The following is a 14,519-nucleotide window of genomic DNA, read 5'->3' on the forward strand; positions in this document are numbered from 1 at the left end:
TGTTAAACCCACATACATTATAGTTAATAATAATCCTACAGCAGAACATATCTTCTGTTGATTTTCTACAAAATTTTAAAGGCTATTTCCAAATATTTCCTTCTCTTTGAAATCACATTATGTAATTCACTATTTCAATGAATTATCCTATGACAAAATCAGAGATGCATTATTGCTCTATTAAGAACTGCATTTAAAGAATTACCTTTCATTTGTTTTAAACATAAGATAAACAATGCAATACACAAAAATTATTACATTGCTGTAAAGCAGATTCAGAATCAAGAGAATCTGATGATGAGTTCTACTGTTAACTTACTATGTGATTTAATACTAACACTGTAATCCGTTCTAGCCTCAATTTAACTATGCATTAAAAGAACATGTTTTCATATCATTTTATAGAACTTGTGTGAAATAACTGGCAAAACATATTGCTATGGTCTGAATGTTTATGCCCCCTGAAAATTTATACATTAAAACCCTGATCCCCCAAAGTGATGGTATTAGAATGTGGAACCTTTGGGAGGTGCTTAAGTCATGAGGGTAGAGCTCTCATGAATGAGATTAGTGTTCTTATGAAAGAAATACCAACAGAGCTCCAAAGTCCCTTCCAGTAGATGAGGATATAGGGAAAAGGCTCCAGCTATGAACCAGGCAGAAGGCTCTCACCAGAGCATGGTCATGTTGGCACCTTGATTTTGGACTCCCAGCCTCAAGAACTGTGAGAAATAAATTTCTGAATTTTTGCATTTCTGAATATTTCTAAATTTCTGAAAATAAATTTCTACCCAGTCTGTGGTATTTTGTTACAACAGCCCAAAAGACTAAGGCACATAACAAGATTAAATCATAGAGATACCACAGTCATAAAGACCATTATTCAATTTCTACGTTAAATTTTTAATTATAACTAGCAGATTTATGAAATGGTATTCATTGTATGCTTCCCTTAGGAGAATTAATAAAACAATTTAAAACAAGACTGATTTATAAACTTAATAAAATAATCTCATATTGTGTTTCTAAACTTGTAAGCAAGTAAGTAAAAAAGTTAATATAAGTAAATGATAAGTTTTGAGGACTAAAGTATTTTTTCTCAAAGTAGCTTATAAGAGTAATCCAATATTTTCAGGATTAGATTCTTACAGCATTATGGGAGCAGATGAAATATAATAAAAGGGTAGCTGGTCAATGCACTGGAATAAATTATTTAAATTTAAATCATGTGTACTCGTAAAGAAAGTTTGGCATTTTCTTTTTCTGCCACCTTAATTCATAATTTCCTTTTTGGTAAGAATATCAGTAATAGAGATTAAAGATACTTAACGTTACCCTGCATTGTCTACCACTATTAACTTCCAAAGAAATGATAGGCTCCAAAACAGATCAAATCATTTTCTTCGAAGAGTTAAAATATCAAGAGTATCATGTCAATAGGTTGGTGCTAGGCTATTTTCCACCATTAACAATTTAAAAATTGATGGTACATGGCCCAATTTCCCATTCATTTTATTAATTTAAATGTCCTATCTATTGTACTATTATTTTAAATTATGGGTCACAAATTTTTGAGTGATTTTTATGTGCTAGGCACTAGACTAAGTGATATTGAAATATTATAGTAACACAATGAAATAGGTTATGCTTTTTTATATACAAGAAAACTCAATAAAGTTCAGAAATGTTGAAAAAGCTTTCCTAAGCTCACACAGTGTCTGTCAAACTAGGATTTGAACCCAGTCCATCTACCTTCCAAGTCTGTGCTCTTATTACTCAGCTAAATTTTCAGTGTGATACACAAACTAGACACACTAATTTTTTTGCTATAAAAATCTTCAGGTGATATACTGACATGTCAAGAATAATTAGTTTTTGTGATGCTAATATTACTGATTTAAGGATGATTGCTGACAAATCCATGACTTTGATTACTTAGCTGCAGCAATAACAGTACTCTCTTACCTCTCATAGTACTCTGATCCTTCTTCTAAGCCAGGAAGAATACCAGTTAGCAATCCTTGTAGACCAGGCTTCAGTGTTTTACCCAAAGGCAGATAATATATCTCATACAAACTTAGCAATGTTGGTTTCACCGACATGGCAGCATTTGCAAGAAGAGGAAATAGTCCAGAACTGTTTTATAAAAATAAAAGTGGGGGATAAAATAACTATAAAATATTAATTCATATGTACCAACATGTGTGTATAAATCTTTTAAAAATGAAATAATGTTATACTGCTCAGCTTAAAATGGTATCCTGTATAGTGATGCCTTCTATATCCATTAAACCAACCTAGGTCTCTCACCTGAGCTTCATACTCATAAACCCAGTGGCCACCTAGCTGTTTCACAAGGCCTTCAAATTTCACAATTCATAAACAGAGTTCCCTCCCTCCCCCTGCCCCAAATCCTGATCCTTCCCCTGTAATTTCCATTTCAAAATATGGCATCAGCATCCATCTGGTTGACCAAAGGCTATACATCTTAGAGTGACTCTTGACCCTTTTAAAAAAAATCTACTTTAAATCGGAATCAATTACCAAGTTTTCTCTCCAAGCCATCCTCCTAGATATTTTTTGAATATAATAAATTCTCTCCATCTCCATCAGATAGCTCCTTAGAAGAGACCACCAAGGTATCTCAATCATCATCTCTCAATCATCATGTCTTACCAAGTACTGCTTCAGGATAGCCCTGAAGCAGCTGTTCTCAATAAAACCTTTCACTGGTTTCCTGCTGCCTTTAAGATATAGTCTAAATGCTTAATGTGGCTTTTAACATCTTGCTACTACATACCTCTATAGAGACAATGTATGCTCACCAATATCACTCCTGCACCCTCTGCTCCAGCTACACTGAAGAATTCCTCTCAAGTTCATTTTAGACCTTTCCACATCCTCGTTAGCAAGCAGGCCTTCGCACATGCTGCTCTGAAAGATACAATTCCTGCTCCCTTACTTACAACCTCCTTGTTGTCTGGATGATTCCTAGGACTCAGGAACTCAGCCTAAGCTGTTTCCTTGAGGAGACTGTCTCCTAATTAGACTAGGTTAGGCTCCCTATTTGATGTTCCCATAGAACCTAACACTTATTCTAATAAGTAATTCTGTTTTTACTAACAGTAAGTAATTCTATTGCTGTGATAATAATAAGTAATGCTAGGGACTTCCCTGGCGGTCCAGTGGTTAAGACTCTGCGCTTCCACTGCAGGGGGCAAGGGTCCGATCCCTGGTCGGGGAACTAAGATCTTGCATGCCACACAGTGCAGCCAAAAAAAAAAAAAAAAGTAATGCTATTCCTTGCAGCAGCAGAAGGAAACATCAACAAAGTAAAAAGACAACCTACAGAATGGGAAAAAAAATTTGCAAACCATATATCTGATAAAGGGTTAATATCTAAAACACATAAAGAACTTGTACAACTCAATAGCAAACAAATAACCTAATTACAAAATGGGCAAAGGACCTAAATAGACTTTTCTCGAAAGAAGATACATGAATGGTCAACAGATACATGAAAAGATGCTCAACATCACTAGTCAACAGGGAAATGCATATTAAAACCACAGTGAGATAACATCTCATGCCTGGCAGAAGGGCCATCATCAAAAAGACAAGATATAACAAATGCTGGTGTGGATGTGGAGACAAGGGAACCCCTGTGCACTGCTGGAGGGGCTGCAAATTGGTACAGTCACTATAGAAAACAGTATGGAGATTCCTCAAAAAATTAAAAATTCCAATTCTGGGAATATATTCAAAGGTAAAAAAAACACTAACTCAAAAAGAATCCCCATGTTCATAGCAGCATTATTTACAATAGCCAAGACATGGAAACAACCTAGGTGTCCACTGATGGATGAATAAAGAAGTTGTGTGTGTGTGTGTGTATACACACACACACACACACACACACACACATACACACACATGGAATATTATTCAGCCATAAAAATGAGGAAATCCTACCATTTGCAACCACATGGATGCATCTTTAAGGTATTATACTGAGATAAGTCAGACAGAAAAAGACATACCGTATGATCTCACTTATAGGTAGAATCTTAAAACAAACCAAACCAAAACAAAAAAACACCCTAACTCATAGAAAAAGAGATCAAATTTGTGGTTACAAGAGCCAATGGTAGAGGGAGGGGGAATTAGAAGAAGGTGGTCAAAAGGTACCAACTTCCAGTTATAAGATAATTGAGTACTAAGAATGTAATGTAAAACATGATGACTACAGTTAACACTGCTATATGATATACAGGAAAGTTGTAACAGAGTAAATCCCAAGAGTGCTCATCATAAGGAGAAATTTTTTTTCCTTTATTCTTTTCTTCTTTCTTTTCTTTTTATTGTATCTATATGAAAAGATGATATTAGCTGAACCTATTGTGGTAATCATTTCACAGTATATGTAAATCAAACCATCATGCTGTACACCTTAAACTTACACAGTGAGGAATGTCAATTATTTACCAATAAAACTGGGGGAAAAAAGAGTAATTCTAGTAGATAATTCTGTAATATCAGAAAGCAAGAGACCATGACTCTCTTTTTATTTCTGTATCCTAAATCCTTAACACCAAGTCCTGCACTTGCAAAGTGCTTAACAAATGAATTAAGAATCTGTCTTGCTCCTACTTTATACAGAAAACAGAGGTCATCTAGTGGGAATTCCCTCAGCTCGCCATTTTCCCGCCTTCAATTTTAGGTAGTACAGTGTGACTTAAAGCTACAGTAGTAACCTCTTCAAAGCTACCTTGCCCCAGGGCCCAACGTCTCCTTTTGCCAGGGCCCTGCTTTATCTACCATCCTTTTTCTTTCCTGTAATTTCTTTCTTCCTCCACTGACAATTGTGCTTAAATCTTTCCTATGACTCTAAAAAGAGAACAAATTACAACAACAAAATCCCCAAACCTTTATCTTAACTACCTCCTGGCTTGAAGCTGCCTTCCTACTTCAACTTTTGGGGGGAAAAAAAAAGCACTCCTCCCAATTTATCACCTCCCATCTGATCTTCAATCATGACACTTCTACCTGCTCTACTGAAGCTGTTCTCCATACTGTCACCAATGTCTACTAATCGCCAGATTTGATGGTCTATTTTCAGTCCCTACTGTTTCATGTGCCAGTAATATTTGATACTATTCACCACAACTTTCTCTTGAAATTCTTTCCCCTTTTGGCTTCAGGTGAGCTCTGTCTCCTGGTACATTTTCTAGCTCTGATTCTTCTTGTTCCTTTTCAATGACTACTTTCCTCCACCTGCTCTTTAAATAATGTGACTCCTAAGTATTCACAGAATGGTCTCATTCCTTTACCCTCCTTATTATTCACAACGTACTGGGTGATCTCAATCATTCTCTTGGCTTCAACTGCCACCTGAATACTAACTGCTCTAAAATCTCTCTAGCCTGAAGTCTGGGTTTGTATTATCAAAAGTTTACTTTACATATCCATTTAATATTTTACGCTGCTCAAACTACATGTCTAGCCTTCTTAGTAACCCCTCTGTGTACTGTATCATATTAAAAAAAATAAGTTTGAAGACACAATATGATATTTTATCATAGGTTACAGAACTTTAAAAGTATTTGTATTTATGTTAAAGCATAAACCTTGAGATTAACTTAATAAAAAATAAAAAGTCCAACATTAATATAAACTTTAGTTTTTAAATTAGCTATACTTCTAAAAAATACACAATAACAATTTTACTCCATAAGGTATGTGTATATAAGAATGTCTGCCATATTTAGACATGGTGTTCTAGAATTAATTTATTATTCTTATATAGCATTATATATTATTCTTATATTGCTAATAAAATTAGATATACTGCAACTTCGTAAAATAGCTGTTTCTTAAAGTAAACTTTCTGTTATTTAAGAGTTTAAAAAGTAGTAGGCATGAGTTATATAAGAAAAGTCTTGCCTTAAGAAAGGAATTGATCAGTTATTACATGTAACTGAGCAATTTTCAGCTTTTTATTAAAAAGTGCTGTTCCTTGTAATATAGTGTTTATTATTAGTATTAAAAATACCTATTACTGACTTTAGGTTCTATTTTTAAAACATCCATGCAGAATTTAAAGAAAGAGAAAACACATACACAGTAAAGTAGATCAATGAAGTTAAAAGTTTGTTTTTAAAAAGACTAACAAAATTGATAAACTCATGACAAGACTAACCAGAGTAAAAAAGGATGTCTGCATCACCAATGTCACGAATGATAGAGGAAAATTGGATATGCACATGCAAAAGAACGAAATTAGACCCCTATCTTACATCACTTACAAAAGTTAACTCCAAATGGATTAAAGACTTAAATATAAGGCCTGAAACCATAAAATATAGAGGAAAACATAGAGAAAAGCTCCCTGACACTGCCCTTGGCAATGATTTTTTTGGATAAGAAACCTAAAGCAAAGGCAACAAAAGCAAAACTAAACAAGTGTGACTACATCAAACTAAAATGGAAGAGAGGATAAGATATGGGGAAGCCAGAATGAAAAGTTCTAACATATGTTTAATCATAGTTCCAAAAAAGGAAGAGAGAATACATGGAGTAAAGTCTTTTTAAAGAGACTCCAGAATTGATGAAAGGTATTGATTTACAGATTTTAAAATCCCAATGAATCCCAACCAGGATAAAGAAAAAGATATCTACCTCTAAATACATCACAGTAAAACTTCAGAGTACTAATGATAAAGATGTAGAAGTAAATACGCAGACTTCTATGAGCTGATATTCGATCAGAGACCTGGATTAAAGCATTACAGAGTGAGGAAAACAAAGAAAATGAGGAAGAATAAGCAGAGACCTATGTTGTCAGAATGGAGTAAACTGGGTAGAAAGTGGCAGGAGTTAAGAGGTCACTGACACAGACTGGGCCAAAGTATATAAAGCCTTAAAAGCCATAGTAAGGGCTTTGAATTCTGTTTTTAAGCGACAGGAGGAAGTCAATGGAGGTTTTTAACAGAGGAATGACATTACCTATTCAATGTATTAAAAGTTTACTCTGATACTATGTGGAGAAAAGGGTGTAAGAGAATAAGAACAGATGTTATATGAATATTCGGAGGCCAGTAACAAAGACCAGGCTAGAGATAATGCTTACTTAGTGAGGATGCTGCCAGCAAGGGTAGAGAGAGGTAGATGTATTTGGAACATGGAACAATGGCTAACATTTATTGAGTACTTATTACATGCTGTACTTTGTTCTAAGCACTTTACATATATTAACTCTCTTAATTCTGTTAACAATACTATGAAATTGATCATCTTATTCCCATTTTTGCAGATGAGAATACATACAGAGAGAGGTGAAGAAAATGGCTCAAGATCACAGAGCCAGTTAGCTGTAAATATGAATTGTCTGACTCCACTGCCTCTGCTCTTAACCACCATGAGATAGAACTCTTAGTGACAGAATATTCATGAGAGGAAGGAGAATATGGGCAAAGAAAACAAGATGTCAAGTGTAAGTCTGAGATTTCAGGTGTAAATGGATGGATGGTGGTGCCATTTACTGAGCTTTAGTGCACTGCAGATGGCCAGGTTTATGGGAGAAGGTGAGGTTAGTTTGGAGCAGGTTGAGCTTCAGTTGCCTTTAAAGATCCACACTGAGGTGGCGAGTAAGCCAGGAGTTTAAAGCAGAAGTCAGCACTAGTGATACCAAGTTGGGAGTCTGCACATAAAAGATAAACCATGGCTTGGATAAGCATGCCCAAGGAGAGAATATAAAGTGAAAACATTAGGTACAGGACTAAGCAAGCCTTAAGGAACTCCATATGTAGAGTTTAGGGAAAGGAGAAAAGGCTGGTAAAGGAGATTGAGAAAGTAACAAAACTGGAGAATGAAGTATAACAGAAGGCAAGAGAAAAAGACTATTTTAAGGAGAGAATGGTCAACTATGTTGAAAGGTGCTAAGAGATCAAGGTATCTATTTTTTCTCAGGGTAGTTCTCTAGCTTAAAAACACAGAATGTTCTGTAGTCTCAACAATTTTGGAAAAAAATAAACTTTTCAAAAATGACATCTGAGAAGGAAAAAATTCTTGTATTAAGAAATATTAGGGACTTCCCTGGTAGTCCAGTGGGTAAGATTCCACGTTCCCAATGCAGGGGGCCTGGGTTCGATCCCTGGTCAGGGAACTAGATCCCACATGCATGCTGCAACTAAGAGTCCGCATGCCACTACTAAGAAGTCCGCATGCCACAACTAAGAGTACGCATGCTGCAACAAAAAGATCCTGAATGCCGCAATGAAGATCCTGCATGCTGCTACTAAGGCCTGGCACAGCCTAAATAAATAAATAAATCTTAAAAAAAAAAAAGAAAGAAAGAAATACTGTAAATTTTTCTTAAGTATTTATTTATCAAAATATTTAAGACTGACATCTGAAAACTTTCATCATTAAGGACTTTTCAATTTTTTACCTTTTACTGCAAAAAGCATAAAATAGCTAAAAATACTTTTTACTTACATGCAAATAGACAGTAAAATTATTCTCACCTATATAAAAAAAGATCTTTGGCAAGTCGCTTAGGTCCAATGATTTTGAAGATAATTTCATATGTTTCAAGTGCCTTCCGATGAACTCCACCTGGTAATGCTGGATGTAGACATTGAGCTAGGCGTTTGCCTATGGTCAGCTTTTTGGGTACCACTTGGTACTTTGCATTATTTTGTAAAACCTTGAAGAAAACATTTTAATTCAGTTGAGAAAAATATTACATTTCATTTTATTTCCATTTTCTAGCATAGTATTACCAAAAACCCTTATAGGACTTCTTTACACTCTGAAAAAATTATAGAGGATGTCAAAAAACTTTTGTTTTTGTCAGTTACATCTGTCAATACTGGATTTAAAATTAAAACTGAGGATTTAAAAATATTTATTAATTTGTTAAAAAAAATAAACTCATTACGTGTTAACAGAAATAACATTTTTATGAAAAATAACAATACTTTCCAAAACAAATTTGTTCAGAAGAAAGGCACCGTTTTAGATGTCTGCAAATCTTTAATGTCAGTCAGCCTTCAACCTATTTTTGATACACTGTTTGAAATACATGAAGAAAATCGAACCTCAACATAGATACTTTGTTGGAAGAGGAACAACCACTGCTGTACTATATCATATTATAGCAAGTAATTCTAGTGCTAACAAGAACATACATGAGATTATAATTGCCCATTTGCTGTTACTAATCTCCCAATTGGGCCAAATACATGTTGCTGTATTTATTCAGCCACTACATTTCTTTAGAGATGATGGTCAAGGCAGAATTTATAGAAGAAGATGCTATCTCACAAATCACTCAAAGGAGATTAATTATTTAAGTGATAAAAGACTTACAAATGCAGTTCTTCAGAGTATTATGGCAAAATGCTGATAGAATACTAGAAAATGAACACTCAGAATGAATACAGTATAATAGACTGGAACTGGAATTTAGATGAAACACAAAAGAAGTCCTTTATTTTAAAAAATAACTGAGGTTAAAATATATAAAACGAATGATCTGCCAAAGGCAGTACAGAAGAGAAGCACTAGATTTTTCATTTCACAAAAAAAGCGGAGGGTCTGAGGTCAACTTAGATATAACATTTTCAATGTTCTTCCCACTACAAGCCTTCAATCCAGTTTTAAATTGGATGTAACGAATGTAAATAAAATTAGACCTACGAATGCAAAGCAAATCAAGGGCACAACACTAATAAGACTCCAACTACAAAATATTTTTATTTTTTGAAACTAGCTGCCTTCCATTTCTAGAATATTACTTTGAATTTTGGATGCAGGAGCAAAGAATCAATATTTACATATATTTTAAAGAAAAGTATAATTATTATCAGAAGTACTTCTGTAGAAGGAAACTTAATGATGTGTAACACAAAATGCCTCAATAAAGAAATTCTACTGATACCAAAAAAATTTTTTTTAAAAAGCAAAATATAGCACTATTTTCTAAAAGCACTTCAGTTAGAAAACTTGTATAAATGAGGCATAATTTAGTATGTTAATAAATAAAATTTTATACTAAAACATATTTAGACTATCTTCAACAAATTTATAGATATATAACCCTTGCCTTGTTTCACCATGATTTTAGGTAAGTTTCACCAATGCTTTGTATATCCTATGTTATATTATCTGGATACAGTGAAATCTGTTTTCATGAATACTGATTAAGTATAAAAAACTAGGGGCTTCCCTGGTGGCGCAATGGTTGAGAGTCCGCCTGCCGATGCAGGGGACACGGATTCGTGCCCTGGTCTGGGAAGATCCCACATGCCACGGAGCGGCTGGGCCCGTGAGCCATGGCCGCTGAGCTTGCGCGTCCAGAGCCTGTGCTCCGCAACGGGAGAGGCCATAACAGAGAGAGGCCCGTGTACCGCAAAAAAAAAAAAAAAAAAGTATAAAAAACTAATTATGTACTTAATTAGGCAAATTAATTTCCACAACTTAATGAACTGCTTTTACATGTATTTCCTAATAAATCTTCAGAAAGAGACCCTTCAGGACAAGAAAGAACCTAACTACCTTTAAACAAACTCATATTTTTGGATGCAATTTCTTGGGGATATTGTAAAAGTTTTGAGAATTTATCAAACCTCAAATGACAAATGTTAGAAGTTAACATGTCAAACAAAAGTTTGTGCATCTAATTTTAAGATAAATCCTTGGCATTGGAAATTAAGGCTTTTCTTTTTAAGATATCAGGGTAATTATCTATAGTATGAGGTTGAAAACTAGTGTTCTTGGTATGTATTTTAAGACAAATTTCTTTCCTAATAATTGTATGCCAAACTGTTTGATGTTAAAATAGTTACCGGAAGAGCTCGCCCTTCATATCTGCTCCCCTAGTCCACTTAATATTTAGTAGCATTTGTATTCAATTAACAGCTATTAAAAACAAACCCCCAAAGCCCCCAAAATAAAAACTATGTGTGTGAAGTGAGAAAATTTTGATCTAAGTTAAAAAAAAAAAAGGGGTCAAAATTTAAAGCTACAAGTTGATCAGTGATGCCACCACAATAACAGTGGATAACAACCAGACATGTGAAGAAGGATCATTCAAGGCCAAGCTCCAAGGCCTAAGCAACAGCTTGTCACTTTTGTAAAAAGTACTGACTATAACTAAGAACTGTATGGACATAAAATGTTTTCTTAATGCTACATACCATTTGGAAAGGACACAGCAGTAGCTTTCCACATGCAATTTTTCATTTTGCTGCTAGGAACTCCAGAACCATATCTGATGCTCATTTACAGGAACTTATTAACCTTCATGGTTAGCATATTTGCCTCCTAGTCTTGTGTTTATAGGTAATAAAGGAATAACTATATTTTTCAAGTACTGTTGTGGTTTTGGCCTCAAAAAAAAAAACAGTCTGACTATATAGGCATGCAACTCATGAAGTAAAATAGCAGAGTCAAAAGTAATTCTGAGGTTTAGTTATGTTTTTAAATTCTTTACTTCAAAGTTGAGAGAAATTCAGTAAATACAAATGCAGATTTCTGATTTTTACTCCATTTTATAAAATGAGTAAGACAGACATACCTTATTAAGTTTTCCAAGTGCCGATATCAAATCTGCCCATTCACTGGAGTATTCAAAATTCTTTAGTGCTTTATCAATTGCAGCTACATAGTTTCTGTATTTGGAGTCACTCAATAACTCCAGCTCTTCTGTGTTCATCCTCCCACAGCGTCCCACTAGAGGCAAATTCCAAAGTCATGTAAAATCATCACCTACAAAAAAAGTCTGCAGGAGGAACCAAAGTTACAAAGTAAAGTATTAAAATGGGTTCAGAATTAATGGCTAACTTTTAAATGTTTCTTGAGTTAGGAGTGATCAAAACTTCAGTCAGCTAGTACGCAGGTTCATGGAAGTATTCAAAGACAGCTTCAAAGATAACTACTCATGTGTTGCTTTCTAGGAACTGGAAAAATGGCTGTGAGGACTTAGGGATTTATAAAGGAGGAAATATTCCTGTACTTATTTCATTTTAGAAATCATGTTATTTCTTTGTCATATTTGCTGATATAACATTCTGATACATACTCCTCTACTTTGTTTTGATCCTAAAATGCACTGACTGGTTATATTAGAAACATCAAGGACATTAAAACAATAACAACAACAACAACAGGAAAAAGAAAAAGAAATGAATGACTTGGAGATCATCTAATTTTATTAAGCGATAATGGGCATATAGTATGAAAGAACATAAGCTGTTTGGAATTAATAAAACTTTTAATAAAACTGACGAGTATATGAGATAGTTTAAAATATGTCCACAAATTCTTTGATATTACTTTCAAAAAGCACTGCCTAATTCTCCAGCCCTGTGAGCTGGATTCTGGGACTCAATTCTAACGAAAACAGTAAGGCAGAAGTGACAATTTGTAATGGCCAAGACTAGGTCATAAAAGCACTTCAGCTTCCTCCCTACTCTCTCTCTTAGATCACTAGATCTGGGGAAAGCCAGCTGCCACATCCCGAGGGCACTTCAACGAACCTTATGGAGAGGTTTCTGTGGTAAGGAACCGAGGCTTTCTGCCAACAGCCACGTGAAGGAGCCACCTTAGAAGCAGATCCTTCATCCCTAAGAAAGCCTTGATTTGACTGTAGTACCAACTGACATCTTGACTGATTTCATGAGAGATCCTGAGCCAGAACTACATAGCTAAGTCTCTCAAATTCATGACCTAGAGAAATTTTGTTGTTTTAGGCCACTGAGTTGGGGGGTAATTTGTTACACAGCAATAGAATAGGTAACTAATGTGCAGTAGTAACAAGGAATCAAGGCTCAACTTAAAAATCAATGTGGGGACTTCACTGGTGGCACAGCGGTTAAGAATCCGCCTGCCAATGCAGGAGACACGGGTTTGATCCCTGGTCTGGGAAGATCCCACATGCCACAGAGCAACTAAGCCTGTGTGCCACAACTACTGAGCCTGCGTTCTAGAGCCTGCAAGCCACAACTACTGAGCCCGTGTGTCACAACTACTGAAGCCTGTGTGCCTAGAGCCCGTGTTCCACAACAAGAGAAACCACCGCAATGAGAAGCCCGCACACCACAATGAAGAGTAGCCCCCATCGCCTCAACTAGAGAAAGCCCATGTGCAGCGATGAAGACCCAACACAGCCAAAAATAAATAAATAAATAAATAAATAAATAAATAAATAATGTGGCCTCTCCACCTTTCTGGTGTCCTATCTGACTTTTAACTTTGCACCCTTCCCTAGAGCTGGGTTTGTGGATCTGCAAAAGGATCTAAGAACTAGCCAATACAATTAAATGAGGGTTAAAAAGTCTTTCAACAAATGGCTTTGGGATAACTGGATATTCATATGTAGAAGAATGAAGTGGACTCCTTCCTCACACCTATACAAAAATCAACTCAAAATGAATCACAGATCTAAATGTAACAGCTAGAACTATAAAACTCTTAGAAGAAAGTACAGGAGTAAATCCTCAAGGCCCAGAGCTAGGTCTTCTTAGGATTTCTCAGAAATAACACTAAAAGTAGCATAAGCAATAAAAACACAAGCAAGGAGAAAATAAACCGGACTTCATCAAAATTAAAAACCTTTCTCTGCTTCAAAAGATACCATCAACAAAGTGAAAAGACAACTGACAGAATGGAAGAAAATATATCTCCCATATTTCTTTTTTTTTTTTTTTTTTTTGCGGGCCTCTCACTGTTGTGGCCTCTCCCGTTGCGGAGCACAGGCTCCGGACGCGCAGGCTCAGTGGCCGTGGCTCACGGGCCCAGCCGCTCCGCGGCATGTGGGATCCTCCCGGACCGGGACACGAACCCGTGTCCCCTGCATCGGCAGGCGGACTCTCAACCACTGCGCCACCAGGGAAGCCCTATCTCCCATATTTCTGATAAGGGACCTGAACTAGATATATAAAGAACTCTTACAAGTCAATAATAAAAGGACAAATAACTTTGAAATGGGCAAAGAATATGAATAGACATTTCTCCGAAGAAGATACACAAATGTCCAAAAAGCCCATGAAGTGATACTCAACATCATTAAGTATCAGGGAAATGCAAATCAGAACCACAAGATACTAGGATGGCTATAATAAAAAAGACAATAATAAGTATTGGCAAAGATATGGAGAAACTGGAACATTTGTACAGTGCTGGTGGGAATGTAAATTGGTGCAGCTGCTTTGGAAAACAGGCAGGCAGTTCTCAAAATGTTAAACATAGAATTACCATACAACCCAGCAATTCTACTCCTGGGTATGGTACACATACTCAAGAGAAATGAAAACATGTCCACACAAAAACTTGTACACGAATGTTCAAAGAAGCATTATTCATAATGGCCAAGAAGGGGAAACAACTCAAATGTCTATCAACTGATGTGTGGATAAATAAAAAACAATGAAATATTATTCAAGGATAAAAAGGAATGAAGTACTGTTACATACTATGATATGGATGAACCTTGAAAACATTCTGCTAAGTGAAAG

General features: G+C 35.5%; 1 protein-coding gene across 3 annotated transcripts in view; it reads right to left on the reverse strand.

Annotated features, from left to right (window-relative positions):
• Nucleotides 1-14,519, reverse strand: part of DOP1A (DOP1 leucine zipper like protein A) — a 110,368-nt gene that overhangs the window by 74,974 nt on the left and 20,875 nt on the right. For all 3 annotated transcript variants that reach the window (XM_060030284.2, XM_060030281.2, XM_060030280.1), the window contains exons 2-4: nucleotides 11,582-11,785; nucleotides 8,526-8,707; nucleotides 1,966-2,136 (exon numbers count right to left, since the gene is read on the reverse strand). In XM_060030284.2, coding sequence (XP_059886267.1) covers nucleotides 1,966-2,136; nucleotides 8,526-8,707; nucleotides 11,582-11,719 — 491 coding nt within the window. In that variant the 5' untranslated portion in view covers nucleotides 11,720-11,785. The remainder of the gene's footprint in view (nucleotides 1-1,965; nucleotides 2,137-8,525; nucleotides 8,708-11,581; nucleotides 11,786-14,519) is intronic.

This window comes from Delphinus delphis, chromosome 14, assembly GCF_949987515.2.
Source record: "Delphinus delphis chromosome 14, mDelDel1.2, whole genome shotgun sequence".
In the NCBI taxonomy this organism is placed as follows: domain Eukaryota; kingdom Metazoa; phylum Chordata; class Mammalia; order Artiodactyla; family Delphinidae; genus Delphinus; species Delphinus delphis.